This window comes from Pelodiscus sinensis, chromosome 6 (genome assembly GCF_052426305.1).
Source record: "Pelodiscus sinensis isolate ZL-2025 chromosome 6, ASM5242630v1, whole genome shotgun sequence".
Classification (NCBI taxonomy): domain Eukaryota; kingdom Metazoa; phylum Chordata; order Testudines; family Trionychidae; genus Pelodiscus; species Pelodiscus sinensis.
Genome location: NC_143057.1, coordinates 43,808,592 through 43,830,821, shown reverse-complemented (window position 1 = coordinate 43,830,821; position 22,230 = coordinate 43,808,592). Strand labels below are relative to the sequence as shown.

The window sequence follows — 22,230 nt, the reverse complement described above, 5'->3', positions numbered from 1 at the left end:
TGCAATATGAATGAGAAAGCATGAGCAACAAGTTCGCTAGCTTCCTGAGCTCACTGCAAGGCCCATCTCTTTTCTTAGACAAATGTCTGGGGGAGAATGGGAGAAACTAATAATTAACATTATTTTTAGGTCCACAACTGAAAGGCACAGCATTTATGAGTTTGTATATTTACAATATTTTGCACCTGTGCCGTGACATATGTAAGACAGCCAAACAAAAATTATAAATTAAAAGATTGAATTTTCAATGTGTTGTACACTTGTTTAGTTGTGCTCCAGTGATTTATGGGAATATTGTTATACCCAGAGGAACACAGTGAGCACAGATAAAAACTAATTCTTGTATCTTTAATTAAGAAACACGGACAAACCACCAGCAACAGTAATATTATAAGAGTATAGAGAACCAAAACAGTAATATTTTAGGCCATGCTCTTGTAAAGAGTTGTGTGAGGACATCAAGACTCTCTGGGGAGATCTTAATGCAGTGACAGGACTTTGTTTAACAATAAAGGGTAAAAGAATTTTCTCCCACATAAGTGCTCTGGTGATATCACACAATTTAGTTAAGAGAACGTGTTGATATTAAGAGAAAACCCCTAATCCCCCAGCTTTCCACCCACAATTTTCAGACCCGATGGTTCAACTTGAAAATGTAGGAATCTCCACAACAAAAGTTGTGAGCAGCTCATATCCAGTCCCTACATGTATAATTATGACTGCAACTAGTAATCTGATCAATCCTACAATCTGCTGAAAAAAAGTAAGATTTGTGGAGGCAAGAATATGCACAAATTACAGAAGTGCAATTTGGGTATCCACATTTGAGAATTTGACCTGGTGTGTTTCATACACAGCACACACTAACAAAGAACACCATTTTATTCACTTATTTTTCTTCTTCACCTCTAGCAGTTTTTACAGTTTGTATTTGGCCATGATATTGTGCCATGTTGTTTGGAATAAACATCTATTAAAAAATAAAAGCAATTATAAAAGTGTTAAGCCTATTTCTCATAATACATATTAAATACAATACTGAAATAAGCATATTTTTGAACCAGCTGACCATTAACACTCTTTTAGAGTCATTACAGTCAATCACATCAGTAACTACTCAGGGACATTTAAATCATGTGGATTATTCAACTGCCATGCAGCAGTCTGGATTCTACAATTTCTTATTTTTTTTTTTTTTTTTTTTTTTTTTTTTTTTTTTTAGGGGGAAGGAGAGGGAAGTTATGGAGAGAGAAAATACTGCTCACCACTTTCCCCAAAGTGTAATGTGTATGTCATTTTAGTTCCTATAATGCATCAGGCTCGCTAAATTTCTACTCAGAATTAATCATATTAATACTAGAAAGAAAGGCGACACTCGAAGAAAAAAAAAAAAAAGCATTGATTGTTCTCAGTGCTTTTCCTCTTCCACATTTTGGAAAGAACAAATGTTTTTTTCCATGTTTTATAAAAACAAAGGTTAGGCTAGTTTGCCAAGTATAAGCCACCTAAAAACAAAGATTTGTAAACGGAAATAATGACAAATCTTAAGCTATACTGGCATAAGTATGTGCTACTAAAATAATCCATACTATTAGTATCATATGATAATGTGCACAAAAGTTAGCTCATTAAAATGCCTCCAATTAGAATGTTTGCCAAATAAAGCATTCTGCCACAAAAGTGCAACCAGTTTCTTCTTTAAATGAAATAACTGCTAAACCTGCCTCTTTAGTGTAAAACTCAAGGCTTGTGTATTTTTTTAAGTGACCTTAAAATCTTTCGCTACACGGGAGGGATGGCTATTAGCAATAAACTGCTATGAATTACCAGTGATGTAATTATCTGTAAACCAGGGGTGGGGAACCTCTGGTCCAGGGGCCAGACATGGCCCTTGGCTTGCCTGGATCCAGTTCCTGAGTCTCGGGGCTCCCCCTCACTATTGGGACTCCCCACTGGCTCTGGGCTCCATGCAGCGTTCCAACTTTTAAAGCCAGTTCCCCCCAAATATCCCCTCCTTTCTCACCTTTTGCTACCTCTGGGATGGAGGCAGCAAGGAGGGGGAAGCAACTAGTGTGTTGACTATCCAATAAGCTTTTGCTTATCGGATATTTGACTAGTCGATTAGTTACTTACAGCTCCAGTGCAACTCAGGTCAAACTGGGTTCCCTCAGTAGTTCAATAAGTTAAAATGTACACATACACAAAACAGTATCTTTGCCTACTTTGAAGCTGTTAAAGTCACTGTAAAGAATCAGAAGGCTATTATAACTCCAAAAAGCATTTTTTATAAACTAAATTTTGCACACAACATGGGTATTTATTAGCAGGATGGAAAGTGAAATGCCAAAATATTTAACTATAATAAACAGCAATTACTATAATGTAAAAGCAACTTCAGGGCTGTAACAATTAATGAGTATAGGTCAGTACTGGAAAAGTCTCACAACTGAGTTGTCTTTCTCGGTTTGCCTAGGAAATTAAGTATTGTATGTAATCAAGGAAAGCCTGCTAGACTTCACAGATCCTGAGGATGTGTGTGACAATTAGGGATGGTTGCATTTTTTTTCTTTTATGAATTAAAATACTGTGTAAAGTCTTGATAAGTTTTTTATGGGTGATGCTCTTAACTTGGGACAGCATTTCGGCCTTAATCCTGATCTTCAGTTTCATGCATTTGAGTGAGATCCTTAACACTAAGCACTTTGTGAATATAGATATAGAAACACTCAGGTGTGTGCGTGCGCATGCATATATATGTTGAGAGACACGTATACATACATACCATGGGTAGAGTGCTTTAGTTACATTGTGCTTCAGTGAACATATTTTTCTCTGATTTGTAAGGCCTCCGAACTCCTTTGCACTTAAAAACTTAAATCACAACTCAGATTAAAAACAGTTATGGGATTCATTTCTTCTTTCATCCATTAAGAAATACAAAATTGAGTAAGGAATGAGAAAACTACAACGATCACCATGATGAGCACATAGTTGCTTCAGTTTCTAATAAAAGCAAAAACAGAGTATTTCAACACAAGTTGTTTTCCTCAAATCCATTAAAATTTTAAATGCTGCTAATTACTCTTTTCTGGGGAAAAAAAATCAAAGATAGTAATATTTAATAATCAGCAGGAATTACTTTACACCAATAAAAAAAAAGGATTTAATAAGCAACCAGCTGAAGAGATTTTGAAAAGTTGAATTATCCCTCACTCTCAACAGAACAAAGCACTCAACTGAGACAATAGGGATATTTAAACCTTCTTTATATATTGTAATTATATATATTTCAGTGCCCTTCAAAAAATCATTATTTACTTTGTATTAGTGCACTAATTCTGCAGCTTATAGGCAGTTTCACAGCTTTCCAAAAGTAATTTACATATCAGCATTTCATTTTCAATATTGAACTCCAGCCAGCGGGGTACCAGGGATGCTGAAATTTGGGTAACATATAACATGTAGACTTTCACTGGCCTACTAATAAAGAGTGTTTTTCCTTTGAACGCCCTTGCAAATGGAGATCACATGCATACCATGACTCTACTAGTCTGACTACAATGTTGTTTTCTTCTACGCAGTACTTAAAATTGGCAAGAGTAACAGACTTCTCTAAATAGAGAAAGCCCAAAATAATATTTACCACTTCTATCAGACTTTTCACATTCAAAGCACCTTACAAATAACTGAGTCCTGTCTCAGACTCTTATTTCATCCCACCACTTTCCCACAAAAATATTTCTCGGTTGTACACATACCTACTACTAATCTGCTCGATGTGCTCGACAGCCTATTGACTAGAATAAGAGACAAAACAGTAACAACTAGTGAGGAGAGGGGAAGGGCGTCAGAACAGATACGAGAAGAGATGGAGAAAAGGAAATAAGGACATCGTCACAGGACCAAAGGGGGAAGTGGCAATGGACTAGCATAGATAGAAGGCGGGGGGAGGGGGGGGCAAAAGAATGAAAGACAAAGGCAGAAAAGAGGACTAGAAGTAAATGCAAAAAAAATATAAAACATGGAAAAGGACATGGAAAGGAGGAAGAAGTGGTGAAAATATGTACAAACTGTAAAACACAATACAAAAAAACCTGAGTAAAGAGGAGGGCTAGAACAAGAAGGAAATTAAACAGAACATTAAGATTGTACAAGTGGCCAAGGCAAAGAATGTTCAATTAGTACTCTAAGAGCTGGCTCTTCTCTAGATAAACTCATTATGTTGCCTTGATCCATTATGAGCTTCTTCGCTATGGAGAGTATTAACACAATTCAATCTAGACCATTGTCCCTTGCCCACTGTTTTGCAGTCCACTTAAAATTTCAGTTTGCAGTGCACTATTAGTTAGTGCAGACCATATCAAGCATTTATGTAAAAATACTTTTACCTAGTGTCTCTTTAAGCTGTGTAGAATGCAGTTAGAACACCTAATTACTGCAACTCACCACTATTTTTCAGCAACTCCATAACTTCTCTTTTCCCCTTATTCCACAAGGATCACATGCATGAACAGCTGCTTTGATTGTGTGTGTCATATAGGGGCTGATAATGATAAAGTTAAATCATAGAGGAGAAGAAATGTAATTATCCCAGCATAACTGTACAGAAACGAAAGTGACAGGAAAAGCATAGAACTAAAAGTTCAGAAGTTACAGTAAAAAACTTAGCTGCATGCTCTGACATATGCAAGATTCGAGATGTAGTTTATTTGAGTTCTGGTGAAAAACACTGAGTCACTGTTTTTAGCCACACTTGAAACACATAACCAGACAGTACTTACAGCTGTTTTATTTATTCCCAGCCTATATCTTCCATTCCAGGATCATTACACCTCTCTTTCTTCAAGGCCCCTTCCCTCTACACTGGCTTTTAGTCATGGTGGGAAACAGTGCATAAATTCATTAGACACTATTTATAACAGTTTTGACTGCCAGTGTGAACACAGCCCAAAGTCTAGAACACTCTTAATACAAATTGGCCAAATTCTGTTGGTAACAATTTTAAATGGAACAAAGTTTAAACTCAGTTCCTTAAACATATCTGAGACCAGCATCTCAGAAGAATCCCTCTTAGTCTTCTTTAAGTTATCACTGCCTCACTGTTTCAACATTGCAGCCACCACTCTGACTGAAGAGTAGATGGAACTCCTCTCTCCAGTCCTTGATGACTCCATTCCTTCATCAAACATACAGTCACTAAAAAGCACTTTTCTTTCTTTCTCTGGGGCTGAGTATGCTGACTCTACAGCATTCAATCTCTGCTGGCCATGGGAGGGATGGGCCAGGAATCGTTAATATTAATGCACATATCCAATTACTTTTGTTTCAAATGTCAGTTCTTTCCACTTACAAAGGACTATTCAAACAAAACAAAACAAAAAAAAAGAGAAATTCTTTAGGGATTTTTAGATTTACATTTTTATACAGTACTTCTTGCATTCCTAATGGCTCGTTTACACACAAAAAGCTATACTGATTTAACTATACAAATACTGTTAAAGCAGAAAATCTCCATGGTGTTAATGGAATTATCCAAATATAAATGTATTTATACTGATAAGTTTATTTCTGTACCATTTCATTTATACGGATATCTTTGTCCAGCTAGAGTTTGGATCAGTTTTACTTTTTTGGTTAAAAACACCACAAGCATACCATCCTCCCTAATCAAAATACTTGTAGCAATGTCTAATGGTACCTGGAAAACATGGTTTTGCTCAAGTTAGTACCTCTTCATCATTTTATAACTTTTACTCGAATAGAAGAAGTCACTAGAGTCACGTAAACCTCCATCATGGAATCACACAGAACAACTCTAAATATTCACTGTCACACACACTTTTCAAATCCTTCTTGTGTAAACATACAGTACAATAAGAAATGAAATTTGTTAAAACTTACTGATATTTCGCTTTAGCTTTTAAATTATAGGTTCACAAACTAATCCGTACAAATACATGCATTATTCCTCCACTATACGGTGAATCCTCAGTTACAAAATACAATATTCATTTTTCTCCAGTTCATTTCAAACTGCATCCTTTAGTTCACCATGAAACTTGTATATGACCCACGCACAATAATGTACTTTGCAGATATTTGTCAAATACTGCAATGCCCATACTAAGGCAACACATCTCAGCAGTTGGCAGTCATTCTATCAGTAAGAATTTGGCTACAGAATCAGCAATGATTCATCATACATTCTAGAAGCATTGTAGAGGAAGCAAAACAACATAGCTTTAAAGAATTAAAATATCATGAACAAAGATTGATATTAAAACAAAACAGTAAATTCAAAATGAAAAAAATCCTGGTTCTGATTTTTGTGCTCTAGATCAAATGTCAATGATTTTTTAAATGCAGCACAGAAGAGCTATTAAACAGAAAAAGAGTCAGATTTTACTTACCTTATTCTACTATACACTTAATATTTACAATTATGGTAGCCTTACAGCACATTTAACCAAAAATGACAAGATTAAGAATCTTTGGTATTAATTTAGACTAAGTTACAAAAACCGCTTTTGTAAAGAGTTTTAAGGACTAAACACTAAAAGCTGTACAACTGTGTTTTCAGGAAGACTTTTTTTAAATGTGTAGTTTGAAACAATGGTCTAGGAATGCAATCATAACATTTATTGCTATACATCTTGTATTTGTCTAATTTGCCCACTGACACTCACTGCATTTTCTATTAACTTGTTCTCAAAAGAAGCATTCCTTTTTATTGGCAAATAATGTCACAGTAACTGTAACAAGTACACTGGAAGTACTACTATTACATTTTTAAGAAAGTGTTCTTATCTTTCAGTCTCAAAATGCCTTTCAGGCTCTTTATTAAATATGAATGTCATTTTTATACATAGCAAATGCAGAGATGTTAAAACTTTACCAATACATGGTGTTTTTTTCTATGTAGTCAGCATGGAAGAACATGGTTCTTCAACTATTTTCAAACATGTCCCTTGAAAAGGTTTGGGATGCGCTTCCTTTTATTTCATAACATAAATGCACATCAGGAACTCATACCTTTTGGAAAGCCACTTCATCTTGCCTTCGTTTCCTTTTGCTCCTTTTTCTTGCTCTCTGGTTTACTTGAATCCATTTTGTGACCTGCAGTTCAAAAGCATAGTACTTTAAAGAGGAAGATGCGACCTTAGTGCAGCTACCTAGCATGAGTAAGAAACTATAAACAGATACAAGAGATTTTTCCATTGCTTAATTGGAAAGAAAAGATATGCTTTTCCAGTCTAGAATGACATGCTCTTAAGTAACCCAGTTAGACACTCGTGCATAATCAATGTGAAGTTTTTTTCCTTCATCTTATGCTACATATTTTCTCCTTTGCTCTCTATTAGACAAGTTTTGTTCTGCTTAATTTTTTTAGTGTAAAGAAAGCAGGGTTGATGCCAAATGGAAAGTTACCATTGTGTGTGCAAAAAAAATTATAGTAGAAGCCTCTGCTCTCTATTTCTTAGAACTTGGATTCAAGTGACAGATTTATTTTCAGCCACCCACTCACATACATAAACAGTTATATACTCCTTTTACAAACACAAAAGAATATTAAGAAGTACCACAGGAGGGAGATCAGTTGGAAACCTGACAGGAGGCACCTCTGCAAGGACAGAAGTGAGAAGAGAAAAAGAGAGTAAACAAGGACTAATGGAGCAACAGCAAAATGAAAGTTCTCACCTCATGATTCACTTGCTGGACTAATCGACAATGGTCCCAAGTTCGACTCTCTTCCAGCAAAGGCTAAAAGGGAAATAGAGAGCATGTTTATTCAGGTTTCCCAGATTGCCCCTTGCAAACTGGCTTCACTTTTTACTGCCCTCCACCCCCGGCTCCAAATGCAGCCTCCCGTCTCTGTGCAAAACTTTGATTTCTCCGTGCACTGCAAAGCGCCGGGTGAGAGGAAACACCCCCTTACAAAAAACGTTTTCCCAATTTCGGGGGGGGGGGGGGTAAGAGTAGGTGTTTACCTTGATTTGGGATCTGCATCGAGATCCCACATCCCTTCAGCAGCGCGCCCCCACCCCCAAAGCTCGGCTTGCTGCTTCCCACGGCACACGCGGCCGGCATTTGCTATTCCGCGCTGGCTGCTGCTGGCTTGGTGAGCAGCACCGGCCAGCCGGTTCGGTGTGGTGCGCGGGTGTTTTGTAGCGTTCCCCTCTGCGGCGCATCCTCAGGCTGAGGGCAGTTAGCGCTGCCGCGCCTTTCAGAAGAGCCGCACTAGAGAGCGCCTTAGGAAATGAAACACCTAGGGCGGGGGGGGCACTGCCCCTGCCCTCCTCCCCTTGCGCTCCAGCTCCGAGAGCTGAAACTGAGAGGAGGAGCCTGCCTTAAAGGTATAGCGACTGGCGTGCGCCGTTAATTAGCCCATCACGTACAGGTGTCGGGAGAGATGATCTCACAATCTCTGGGGATGGCCCTGGCTGCAATTCACCTCCTTTGCGGAAAAAAACAGAGAACACATTGCCCGGCTACGTCTAGACTGGCATGATTTGCCACAAATGCTTTTAATGGAAAACTTTTCCGTTAAAAGCATTTGCGGAAAAGAGCGTCTAGATTGGCATGGATGCTTTTGCGCAAAAGCACTGTTTGCGGAAAAGCATCCATACCAATCTAGATGCGCTTTTGCACAAAAAAGCCCCGATCGCCATTTTAGCCATTGGGGCTTTTTTGGGCAAAACTGTACTGTGCTGTCTACACTGGCCCTCTTGTGCAAATGATTTGCGCAAGATGCCTTTTGCCTGAACGGGAACAGCATAGTATTTCCGCAAGAAGCACTGATTTCTTAGGCTGTGTCTAGACTGCATCCCTTTTCCGTAAAAGGGAAGCAAATTAGACATATCGCAATTGCAAATGAAGCGGGGATTTAAATCCCCCCTGCTTCATTTGCATAAAAATGGCTGCCGCTTTTTTCCAGCTTTGCCGGAAAAAAGCGCCAGTCTAGACGTGGATCTTTCAGAAAATAAAGCCTTTTCCGAAAGATCCCTTATCCCTTATTTTAATGCTATTTGCTATTTAATGCTATTAGCAGCCATTTTTATGCTAATGAAGCAGGGGGGATTTAAATCCCCGCTTCATTTGCAAATGCGATATGTCTAATTTGCATCACTTTTACGGAAAAGGGATGCAGTCTAGACACAGCCTTACAGTAGGAAGTCAGTGTTCTTGCGGAAATTCAAGCGGCCAGTGTAGACAGCTGGCAAGTTTTTCCGCAAAAGCAGCTGATCTTGCGGAAAATCTTGCAAGTCTAGTCGGCTTGTCCAGCTCCGTGACACACCAATTTCATTATTGTTCTGCCCCTATGGGAAACTTTCCGGCTATAAAATATATAGACGGCTACATTCACTGTAGTGTCCTAAGCAATCCCCGGGGCTTTCGGATCCAAACTTCAGGATGCAGGCTCATTTGTAATTAAGAGACGGAGCTGGGTACATGCATTTGGGTGAATATTCAAATTTCCTTAAGGTATATGGGGTGTCCATAATGGGTACTCTGGTTTAGCTCATTATAAAGCCAAGGGCTGAGTCATAATTTCTGAATCCTGATCTATCTAGGGATATGTCTACACTACCCCGCTAGTTTGAACTAGCGGGAGTAATGTAGTCATCCGCAGTTGCAAATGAAGCCCGGGATTTGAATTTCCCGGGCTTCATTTGCATGAAGCTGGCCGGCGCCATTTTTAAATGCTGGCTAGTTCGGACCCCGTGCCGCGTGGCTACATGCGGCACGGACTAGCTAGTTCGGATTAGGCTTCTAATCCGAACTAGCTGTACGCCTCGTTCCACGAGGATTAGAAGCCTAATCCGAACTAGCTAGTCCGTGCCGCATGTAGCCTCGCGGCACGGGGTCCGAACTAGCCGGCATTTAAAAATGGCGCCGGCCAGCTTCATGCAAATGAAGCCCGGGAAATTCAAATCCCGGGCTTCATTTGCAACTGCGGATGACTACATTACCCCCGCTAGTTCGAACTAGCGGGGTAGTGTAGACATACCCTAGGTGTTTTGTTACTCTTTGAAGTGCTATCATACTAGTTGTTAGTTTTTAAGTTTTTCCTGAACTGACTAACTTGGCTATCCCTCTGAAACCAAAGCATCCCAGAATTCTGCTGGCATTGAGAATCAGTGCTCTAGTTGAGCCCATTACAGAGACAGACTCATTTTCCTCAAACATTCAAACCCAGAGCTGTACTATGTCACTATTTTTGGTGGCAGAGGAATCTCAGTGCTTCAATGTGGGCAGCTTTCTATCCTATTCCAGAAGACGATTTTCAGATATTTTCTTCTCATCTTCCCACCATATGCCATAATTTCAACATTTTAGAAATATATTTTCTGAGTCAAATATTAAAGTTCTGTGTTCTCATAGATAAAGAAACTTTCTAATGACTTTATCTCAAGAAACAGATTAAGACTCTTTTCTGTATTTAAGATACTTTTCCAATAGTATTCTTTGATCACAAATGAATTCAAAATATCATCAGATGCCCCTTGGAAACTGACGTTCATTTTTTAAGCAAGATCTGAGCTCCCTTTTTGCTTACCAGCCTCTCACAGTATTAGTCGCAGCACAGCAAACTCCTCATTTATGTCCCAATTCAGCATATCATTTCTACCTCAGCAAAGATCGCAAGCAGATGGATACATTTAAATATGTAATTTAATCACACATTTAGGTGCTTTGCTAAATAAGGATGAATGCAAGAATGGATGTTTAAATGCTTTGCTGGGGTATCTTTACTCAGAATTTACATTGGACTTAAAGGCAAAAATCAAGCAACCTGAACCAGAGAAAAGTTGAACACTGAAAATTCACAAGTTGGGATTTTGTTTATGTTTTCATAATTTTCAGTGTTAAATGAAACATTCACTAAAGATGAACCTGTAAATTAATCACATTTGGTACAATTAAAGAGATCTTGGAAATGTACTTTCATCTTTTACAAATTATTTTTACTTAGTGGTATATAAAGTAATTGCTCAAAAGCTTGAAATAGAAATCTGTGCTTTCTGAAAAGAAAAAGGAGCATCAAAGCATTTATTTTAGCAAACCCTCCCACATATAGAATTAGATGGATTCTGCAAACAGATGTAAGTAAAGTAAGGCAGGACAAATTAGTGCCTACTAAATCTTAACGGTATCCCTTTAACTTTATCACTTTTCTTTACAAAAAAAGTCTGCCCTACCCTTTTTGCTTTATTGCCACAACATCCTTCTTTCAAGATCAAAAGCTTCAGATCAAAGCCAAGATCAAACTCCATACTTTAAATAGAAGCAACTTTGCCATAAAGTATTACTCAAAGAAGAACGTCTTAAAAGAGATATCACAGTGGAAAATCTTATTTTAGCCCCTTTTTTCACACTCACAACGGGGCTCCTTAAAAAGCGCATTGACATAATATTTCTGTTTTGTAAAAATACAACAGGTCTGTCACTCTGAAGGCTGCCATCAGTACATCTTTAGTTTCCTGTGCATTTTAAATGGAGAAAGAATATTATATTGTGATTCAAAAAGACAATGATCAAAAATATAAAAGTAAACAAAGGAAAATATGTTCCTGGCATAAGTGCACCACTTAAAAAATCCAACAACAACAGATCAGTTTATGAGTCACATCATCCCCTCCCACAGAGAATATTGTGGGAAGACCAGTGTTAGAAGTATCAAAAAACTTCCCTATCATATGAGAGAAGTGCTAAAGAAATGGATTTTCATAGGAGGCAATCTCCCAGATTTGTAGATCCTGGTGATCCACTAGGTGGAAAAAACCTAGAAATGCAAAGACATGCAGGCTGACTCCCCTCTGCCTCCTACTGGCAGCACATTCAACAGGAATTATTGTTATTAATTATTTGTACTATATTAGCACCTGGAGGGCCTATTAAAGAACTGGGGTTCCATTGTGCTACTTGCTGTACACACCATAATTCAGGTAGTCCCTACTCCAACAAGCTTGCAATTTAAGCAAATTAAAAATATAACAAACAGAAAAACAAGCACAAGATAACTGAGAGGATTATCACGAGAGTAATAAGCAATGGTCAGAACGCACCAGCTATCTAGTCAAGGTGCTTCAGACAGATTTAACTCCTTATCAGACTTGGAAATCCAAAGATATAGTGAAAGCTAGTACAGTGGAAAGCTTGCCACTTGCTCTACACCTTCATATTCCCACAATCCATGTAGCTCCAGTGCTGTAGCTTCCACAAGATCCTAAGAGAGATAATTATTATTTTTATTGTAGAAGTACTTAGGAGCCCCAGTCATGGATCTGAAGTAGGTTTTGTATAAACATCAAACAAACAAACAAACAAAAAGATAGTTCCTGCCCCCTTAATTTGCAATGAAAGAGGCACGAAGGCTCTATCCATTAGGTGTAAAGCCTCAAACAACTGTTTTAGTTTCATAACTGATGCTGCAATCCCCAAGGACCTGTGACAATGAACTGGCAATGAACTTGGAAAATCCTGGGACAAATTAAACACTGTCCCTGCCCCAAAGACACAGTGATTCTGCAGACTTCTACCTCCCCCTCTGCTGTATCTCTCAAAATTGATCTGCAAGATCTGAACCCCATGCACCACCAGAAATTAAAGGCACAATCCAGTCCTATGTTTCATTCTTCAATTAGAAGTAAATTCTCTCAGATCTCAAGCAGAGGTGTCCTACATAAGGACAAGATGTGACACAATTACCCACTGATCTAAAAGCATGCTCTGCACTTTCAGCAGTATGATGAAAGTATAATTGAATTGAAAAACAAGTAGAGCTGCAGCATTAAACCAACTGGGTGCAAAATGTCCCTAACGTTCTGAGGCCTCTTGACAGCTAGTGGCTTAGCTCAAAAAAAGAGTTTAAAACCAAGCCTGCACCTACACATAAAATGTACATTCAGGATAGTTTAGACCTGTGGAGTTCCACCAGTTCTGCACTATATCGAATTAGCCACACTCAACTGGACAAATAGCCACATGGGGCTCATGGCTAGCATATTGGACACCAGGGTAGACACTATTGGATACATTTGTATTGCAGAGATTTGCTTAACTTTAAATGGAGATAGAGGAACTTGCTTTCAGCTGTTCATGCTGTGATTGCTACTAATGACATTTTTTGGATCAATAGAAGACATTCATTGGCATATTGTAACCACATTGTCTCTAGCTCCCACTTGTCTAGAATCTCTGCTGCAGAAACAGTCAATACTGATAAACTAAGAAGGTCATCCTATCTGAGGTGAACTCCATTTAAATGCCTTCTGATTTGCTACTAGTCTCCAGAAATTAGAAAATGGAAGTGTAAAACTGTTTCCTATAAATTAATTTCAGAAGATCTTTGCAAAGTGAAAGAAAGGGACAGGTGGACTAATTGAGTCCAACCTTCCAGCCTCATCTGAGGAGACCCGAGGCCTGATTTTCTTCTCAGTTACTCCAATTTTTTTATCAGCATTACAAATGCCCACAAGTACATTATACATACAGTTATGTTAAGACAAACAGATAAAGCTATAGCACATATGTACAGAGTGCTTTAAAGGTTTTAGAGTCATGATTCTGCAATGGAATCTATACTTTCAGGAAGATGTTGGCACAGTGCCCTGTAAGCTTGGAAGATACCTGACTTCATTCGACTAAAAGGCGAGATTTGGCATCCCCCTCTAGGATTCATCATATAATAACATATCATCATTACACTTCCAGTTTAGTTCCATGGAAGTAGAACTTCACTGTCTCAACTGCATTTAGATGGTGAGAACCTAGTTGCCTTGAAGTTAGTAGGTGTTTCCCCATTGACATCGGTGGAGTCAAGATTTCACTCCAAGTCTATAATTGCTTTTTCAAAGCATGAGTAGATTTGAAACAAAAAGAGAGAGACAAGGACATTTAAGTTAAAGATTAATTTGTCTTAAGAACAAAAACAAGCTGTGGTGTGGATTTCAGGTTGCTTGATGTTGCCTGAAGACCTAATGTTCACTAACTCATCTGACATAACCGAAAGAAAAACGAATATTTGAGTCAGAAAATACAAGGGATTGCTTACCCAATGGATCACAAGGTGATTTAATAACATTTTGAAATTCTAAATTGAGGCTCCAGTGAATTTGGGAGACATGAATGAAGAAGCAGGCTATAACTAGAAAGGACAGGAACCTTGGTACCCTTGGGATGAGATTTCCACTTGCAATGAACTATAGCCTAGACACTTCCAAAATAAAAAAGAGACTCCAAAATATTTTATATGAACTCCACAGGAGAGTTCAATCTTGACCTCATGCAACAAGTATATCATGTTTTCCAAGTGCCCTTGTAAACTTTAAGGATGGAAGATTTTCTATATCTGAGGTCAAGCAGCTCTTGAACATTCCCATATTCTGGGAGAAATGTCTGTCCAGATTCCATGCAGGAATCCTCAGATACTGCAAGTCCCTTTGAATACTTGTACCCATCAAGAGACTCTTTGTTGTTGCTCACTTTTGCTGTAGCATGATGTAACCAGTATCTTCCCGTGTGCACTTTCCTAAGTATGGGTACCACTTTCAAGCCAGACTGGATCTTCCTGAAAATCCTTCTTCTTGTACACATATCTGAGGAGAAAGATAGAATCCTGACAAAACAATGGATATATTTTCAAGTAGATGTATTTTCAAATTGCCTTCCAGAATACTCCGATCACCACCTTTCCATCCATATCCTTGTTAAAAGACACTAATAGTAGCCAGGCCATCAGAGAGAGAATTCTCAAGTAAGGATGGATGAACATGTCCCCCTATTGAGCAATTATCCAATACCACATTCATAGCCTGATGAGGAAAAAATTCGTGGTCATCTATGACACAGATGAGAACTGTAGTTGATGAAGCAGGCCTGTAATGGTAATTAATAAAAATGCCTGAATGCTTTTTTCTCCTGAGCTTTATCAAATTCTGACTTCCAGAAAGGCAGGTGTATAGACATATTGGAATCTCTCTGGTGTGGATGGCATTCCTTGTTAAGATGATCTTCTCTTGATTTCATGATTGGAAAAGCACCAGCTTCCTATTCAGGTACATGGACGAGATACCTAATTCTGATTTACCCGATCAGAGGAAAATATGATCAGTGGCTCACTAGTCAAAAGACTCTTCATAAAAGTCTACCACAGGTTGTTTTGGTTTGTCAGGGATTGTGCTTCCCCTTGTAGGCAAGTAGAAACTAGAATATGCAGGCCACACTGACTATGAATCAGTATCTCTCTTTAGGATACAAGAACTCTGAGGGTGTGTCTACATTGCAAAGCTATTTCGGAATAATGGCCATTATTCCGAAATAACTATGCGAACATCTACACAGTAATTCAGTTATTCTGAAATAATTCTGAAATAACAGACGGCTTATTCTGACTTCTGTAAACCTCATGCCACGAAGAATAATGCCTATTCCAAAATAGATATTTCGAAATAAGGTGTGTGTAGACTCTCCACTTCTGCTATTTTGAAATAGCCCCATACCTGGGCCATTCTAAGTTATTCCTCCTGGGCTCTAAATCAAGATAGCATGTCTATATTAGCGAAGCCTGCCTCAAACTAATTTTGAGGCTTCCCTGCAGTATAGATGTGCTATTTCAAAATAAGCTATTTCAGAATAACTATTCTGGAATAGTTTATTCTGAAATAACTGCAGTGTAGATATAGCGTGAGAATCTTTAGTATATTCAGGACTGTTTAGGGTGCTGGTATACATGACCTATAACTAGAAAGAATTGAGTTCTCTGAGTCTGAAAGCTTCAGAGGGGTAGCTGAGTTAGTCTGTAACTGGAAAGACTTAAAAAACAACGAATAGTTTAGCAGCACCTTAAAGACTAACAAAACATGTAGACGGTATCATGAGCTTTAGTGGGCACAACCCACTTCTTCAGATGGTATCATGAGCTGCGGGAGTTATCTGAAGAAGTGGGCTGTGCCCACTAAATCTCATGATACCATCTACATGTTTTGTTAGTCTATAAGGTACTGCTAGACTATTCGTTGTTTTTTAAGTTTTTCTGAGTATGAAGCTGTACTACAGCAACTTCCATAAAAGGCACCAACTCAGCTGCTGGAATCCCTTGCTAATGAGGTGCTAATCTGGGATTGAATCCAGGCCAGATGAATCTAGGTGTTGTTTGTCCACTGAATAGATTTGTATGTTGCTTGTAATGGTTTTTCAGGGTTTACCGAAGAAGCCTTTTGTTGGAAGCATACCATCAAAGCTACAATTGTAACTGCAGGTGTGAGAACCGATATTAAAAGCATAGTCCAAATGAACACCTGCTGACTCTCATAAATCATTTGTACCAGCCTCCACATCCAGAGGGAGAGGGCTTGCTAAGGGCTGCTGTGTAGTGGGTAATTATCTGAAGGGGACAAACTAGGACTCAGGGTACTTCATCATATACCTTAGGGATGATCAATACCATGATGTTGATGCAGATAGTTCTCTGAATATCCAGAGTGATGTCACAGATGTATCAAACAGCCAATTTAGGGAACAAATTCCCTTTTTGCTTGAGTGGTATGTTAGAACTAGTGCTGAGTTTTTTTTACAAAATACACAGTAATGTATGGCAAGAAACAAAATTGGAAATATGGTTCTTCTGCTGTGATTTGCCATTGGTTTTTGGGAAGTCTTCCTAAGTGCCACTAGCCTTCAGCAGGGCCTAGAGAACAGAGTTCATCATTGCCTTCCTCTAAAATTTCAGGATGGTACTATACTCTTCTGAAAGCCTGCTATCCAGAAGTAACTTGATTCCTGATATTCTGTAGGCCAGAGAACACATACTAACATATGTGTATCCAAAGTGACTGGGCCCTCACTAAAAATCTGTGTGGCTCTATCCAACACTGGGATCCTGGTAGGCACAGGCAGTGGCTATTTGAGCAATATTTTCTAGGACTTTCAAATCCCTCTGTTTCTTGGAACCTGATGGAAAAGTAAAGACCACTCAACTTAAATTCACTAGCACCAAGCATCTGAACAGCAGATATTGGAGAATCCTAAAGCCATCAATGAACAGAAAGTTGGTGTAGGAAAAGTAGTATCTTTCCTCTTCCTCTCCAATGAAGGGATAGGACACAAACTGGAAAAATCTGAAGCGATGTCCATTTCTTTCACTGTCTGCAAAGATGCCCACATATGCTACATTAAAAGATTCTAAAGTTCAGAGACCTAGTCATGGTCAGCATAAAAAAGTGGTCAAGACAGAAGCCTCCTTCTATGACTCATCTATGCCTATGGCCACAAAAGCCTGTTGATCCCCATGTTAAGGGTAGTAACCAGGGGCTGGTACAGTCATATATTCAAAATGAAATATAGTAAACAAAGTTCAGGGAAATATAAACAGCATAGTGCAAAACATCTGTTTTTTCTCTAGGCACCCATGAAATGAGGGAGATGGGAGAGAACTGCTAGGAGCCTCTACGGAAGAATATTCCTTTCTGCAGGGAGTCACTGTCTCTGGTGGAGATGTATTTAGCATTAGAAGAATCCCATGTTTTCTCTATGAACAGAACATAGTTATGACTATGGAGCACTACACAAAGTTGTCTTTAAGGAGAAAGCTGGTGCTAAATCAAAACCTGGAAAAATGTTGAAACAGGTTTAATGAAAATCAGTGGCAAGAGGAACTCTGAAAAAATTTATGTCAAGGCCAGTGCATCATACTCAAGCAGTTCACTCTCAAGAAGCAGGCAGCATGCTCAGCACAACAGCACTTCAACTACATCATGATTTCGGAAGTATTTTAGCACATAGTATGAAACAAGCATCAGAACTAACACTGAGAACTTCAAGGCAGCTCCTTCAGTGGCCAGAGCATTAAAAAGGACACTCTCTGTTCAGAGCTCTGAATACAGTGGCAGGTTATTAATACAATGCCAAGACTGTCATCAGCAGTTTCTGTTGAAAACTCCGAGGATACATCTACACTACAGGGCTATTTTGGGATACCAGAGATATCCCAAAATAACTATTCGTTGTCTTTTGAGTGCACCCATTATTTCGAAATATAATGGTCTTGCTATTCCGACATCCCTGTAAAATTCATTCCACAGAGAGTAAGGGATGTTTCAGAATAGCGATTTATTTTGAAATAAGTGCTGTGCAGACAGTGCCAAATTTCAAAATACATTATTTGAAATAACATCAAAATAAGATATACATGTCATTTAGTAGTTGGCTGGAACTATATGAATATCACCACAAGGCACATGGGTGTGTGTGTGTGTGTGCGCGCGCGCGCTAGATATCCTTTCCTTATGTCTTAATTTTTTTCCACTTACAGATACATCTTTTTAAAAACCTGTAATATTTTGATATTTCTCTTAAGACTTAAATCCTGAAAAACAGACACAAACATACGCATTTTAAACACTGCAGGTCACTGAGGATGAATGCTGAGCTCTGGAAGGATAGTGTTATTTTCCAGACCTACCACTCCCATCACACTACACAGCTCAATCTCTACCCTAAAAATAGCTGGTATATTATTTTCTAAAGCAGTTCTTGACTTTTGATTATTTTATATGCTGAAACAAATGTAAAAAGTAATGGAAACTTCTTCTCAAGTTATTCTAAAATTGAAAGATTTGGGCTATGTGTGGAGTACAAGTGCTGTAATTATTCCAAAAGAAAAGCTGTTTGCTTGCAGGGTAACTTGCAAAATATTTAAGTACTCTGTGAATTGTTTCAGTTGGCCAAAGAAAACAATGGGCAAAATAAGAATTAATTGGCTGCTAATCTCTATGTTTTTCTTAGGATGTTTTTGCAAGCAATGGATTAAAGCAATGTTTAAAGCTACACAGTCCCAGCTGCATCCATATTAGGAGAGTGTCAGTTCAAAAACCTCTGTTCATAAAAGGACCTGTCCTCCCTTTCTTTGCTATGTTTCCACCCCTGCATATGTAGGTGGGAGAGTAGGAGCTTGGGAATGTGAACTTGATCCAGCATTGATCAGCCAGGCAGCAAACTCTTATTGTTCTTTAGATACCAAACATAACTAGGGATAAGCCTAGTCATTCTGCACATAACACAGCTTTTGTGCTCAACAGAGCAATTAACAGGAAAGGGAACCACAGAGAGAGAGCTTTTAGAACTTTATTAAACTTGTCATAAATAATATATTCTAATTAGAATATATACAAACCTTAGGAATTCAGTTCACATTTATATTAGAAATGCACATTTTATTTAAAATAAACTTCCCCATTAGATCTTTTGCAATTACTCATTCAGGGTTATATACCTGTTTGCTCTCTGTTGTATATCTATACATTACAATGTAAGATGACCTAAAAGGAGAGACAAGGATCTTGCTGTTTTTCATTTATGTTACACAGGGATTGAACAATACTTGAATATCTAGCTGTTCACTAAACTGAAGCCAGTAATGTATACTGAGGAGTGATACATACTTCTCCTGCACTTTCTAACAAAGGACATAAAAACCAAGACAAAGAGGTTAAGGCCAATATTTTTAAATATGGTGCCTAAGGTTGAATACCTAAAGATGTATTAGGCACTTGATTTTCAGAGGTGATTTATTAATATGAAGGAGTTCGGATGCCTAAACTCAGCCACCATATTTGAAGATTTTAGCCTAAGTAATTTCTCAGGTCACATAATAAGCCTACATTAGTACCATTAATCCAATCATGTGAATTAACCAAAAGACCCTCCTCCATACATAATTTTCTATTACAAAATCATATGCAATAATGATCAGAATACAGCAGAGAATTACAATGGCATATTATTTGAAATTTCTTCAAAACTACACCCGATTTTTTTTAAACTTTGTGTGAGATATAATAATATACAGCTGAACACTGTCAAATTCAAGTCTGGGGCACTTTTGATATTTAATCCTTTATAATTATGTCTAAACCACTTAATGCACAAAATATGCCCATTTCTGGATCCAATACTATTAGTATCTTAACTATAATCTGTAGAAACATGTAAGTGAAATTCATAAAATTACATTGTGTGTGAAGAACCAGCTTTAATTCAAATCAATGTAAGGCTTACTTACAAAATTTACATTGACCTACAGTATATTTTATAGAATGATAACTTTCCTAGCATAAAATAACATGGCCCACATCAAATGCTTCATATAGTTACCAAACTTGGTTATTGTCTTCATATCCCTTTAAAGGGCACATTGATCAAGAGTTAGCAGCGTACAGAAAAGTTCTGTTTACACATTCTATCTTGGTCTATTTCTATTCATGATATATCTGGACCTAGGCACTTGGTTTTAATGCATTTCTATACATCGCAAAATCCCATCCTCCTGAGTACAAAGTAGATTGCTGAACATGAGATAGAGTGTTGACATTATTATCAAGTTCTAAAATGACAGACCTCCAATAAATTTAAAGGTTTATCTCCCAAGATGATTGCCCTTAACAACAATGATCAATTTTAAAAACATATCTATCACAAAGCATAAGTATTTATCACATATAACTTATCAATTAAAATCTCTTCAGATTATGTCTCAGAATATCAATTACATACTCTGCAATTATTTGAAAAAATGCGTGTACACATCTCTGTGTTCTGTTAGGTCAAAAGATAGTTTTTTTAGCAGGTGTGGCAAAGCTCTGACTGTACTCCCTGGGTCCCGTGCTTCTGGTGGACTGTGTTTGACTCAGAGGCTCACTGTGACCCTCTACACAGTCGTCTCTTTTTCTAGAGGCAAGGGTCACAGCCTACTGAGCCATAAACATCATAGGCTAGTCTACAGTTTGGGGTGAAAACCCCTCCGTAGTCCTGGTCTCCCTTCGCAGAGGCAGATTCTGCAGTAGTGTGGGGAGGATTCAGAGGAAACCGGATCTTCCCACCACTCCAGTTTTTCGAGCCCAGGGACCCTAAGGCAGTGGCAACAGACAGGGTTTCTGGGACCAGTTCTGTTCAATATCTTCATCAACGATTTACATGATGACAAAGAGAGTACAATTATTAAGTCTGCAGATGATACCAAACTGGGAGGGGTTGCAAGTGCTTTGGAGGATAGGGTCAAAACTATCTGATAAACTAGAGAAAAGGTCTGAGCTACATAGGATGAAGTTTAATAAGGACAAATGCAAAGTAATCCACTTAGGAAGAAACTATCAGTTTCACACATACAGATTGGGAAGTGAATGTCTAGGAAGGAGTAATGCTGAAAGGGATTTAGGGTCATAGTGGACCGCAACTTAAATATGAGTCGATAGTGTGACACCGTTGCAGTAAAAGCAAACATGATTCTGAGATGCATTAACAGGAGGGTTGTGAGTAAGACATGAAAAGTCATGCTTCCGCTCTACTCTTTGCTGATTAGAACTCAGATGGAGTACTGTGTCCAGTTCTGGGCACCACATTTCAAGAAAGATGTGAAGAAACTGGAGAAGCTCCAGAGAAGAGCAACAAAAATAATTAAAGATCTAGAAAACATAACCTATGAGGGAAGACTGAACTGGGCTTGTTTACTTTGGTCAAGAGAAGACTGAGAGGGGACATGATAGCGGTTTTCAAGTATCTAAAAGAGTGTTACAAGGAGGATGGAGAAAAATAGTTCTCATTGGCCTCTGAGGATAGGACAAGAAGCAATGGGCTTAAATTGCAGCAAGGGAGGCTTAGGGTGGACATTAGAAAAAGCTTCCTAATGGTAAGGGAGGTTAAACACTGGAATAAATTGCCCAGAGAGGTTGTGGAATCTCCATCAGATATTAAAGAACAGGTTGGATAGACATCTGTCATGGATGATCTAAACAGTGCTTGGTCCTACTGTGAGGGCAGAGGACTGGACCCAAATTACCTCTTGAGGTCCCTTCCAGCTATAGTATTCTACGATTCTTTTACTCCCAGTCGAGCAGCTTCTTCCCCGGGCTACTTCCCCAAATGATCCCTCTGAGTACCTTTTCTCTGGTTCCTGCTCCTCCATGGCACTCTGCCTTGCTAATAGTCCTTGGCTCACACACTCAGTTCACCTTCTCACCCTCAGATGTTGGGCTAAAAATGCCCTCTCTGTAGAAAGGCCTTATAAGCAAGCCCCAGTATCTGTGGCTGCAGAGCCATAACTAAAGAAACTGGAGCGGCTCATTAACAACTTTCTCAGAGTGGGCCCTCAGCCCACTTTGAGAAACACTTGCCTACCATTTCCAGCAAGCTCTTAATTGGCCCCAGCTGGCTTCCTGATTATGCTGCACTAGG

At 38.6% G+C, this 22,230-nt stretch overlaps 1 protein-coding gene across 8 annotated transcripts in view; it reads right to left on the bottom strand.

The window, feature by feature from the left end:
* The window catches only part of AOPEP (aminopeptidase O (putative)), a 354,788-nt gene that overhangs the window by 94,978 nt on the left and 237,580 nt on the right, over positions 1–22,230 (bottom strand). For 6 of the 8 annotated variants that reach the window (XM_089779254.1, XM_089779253.1, XM_025177848.3 and 3 more), the window contains 2 exons: positions 7,699–7,761; positions 7,033–7,116 (listed from right to left, as the gene is read on the bottom strand). In XM_089779254.1, the coding sequence (XP_089635380.1) occupies positions 7,033–7,116; positions 7,699–7,761 (147 nt within the window). Of the gene's footprint in view, positions 1–1,177; positions 5,357–7,032; positions 7,117–7,698; positions 7,762–14,487; positions 14,601–22,230 lie in introns of those variants that run through there. The other 2 variants (XM_089779257.1, XR_012904729.2) reach the window with 2 other exon arrangements.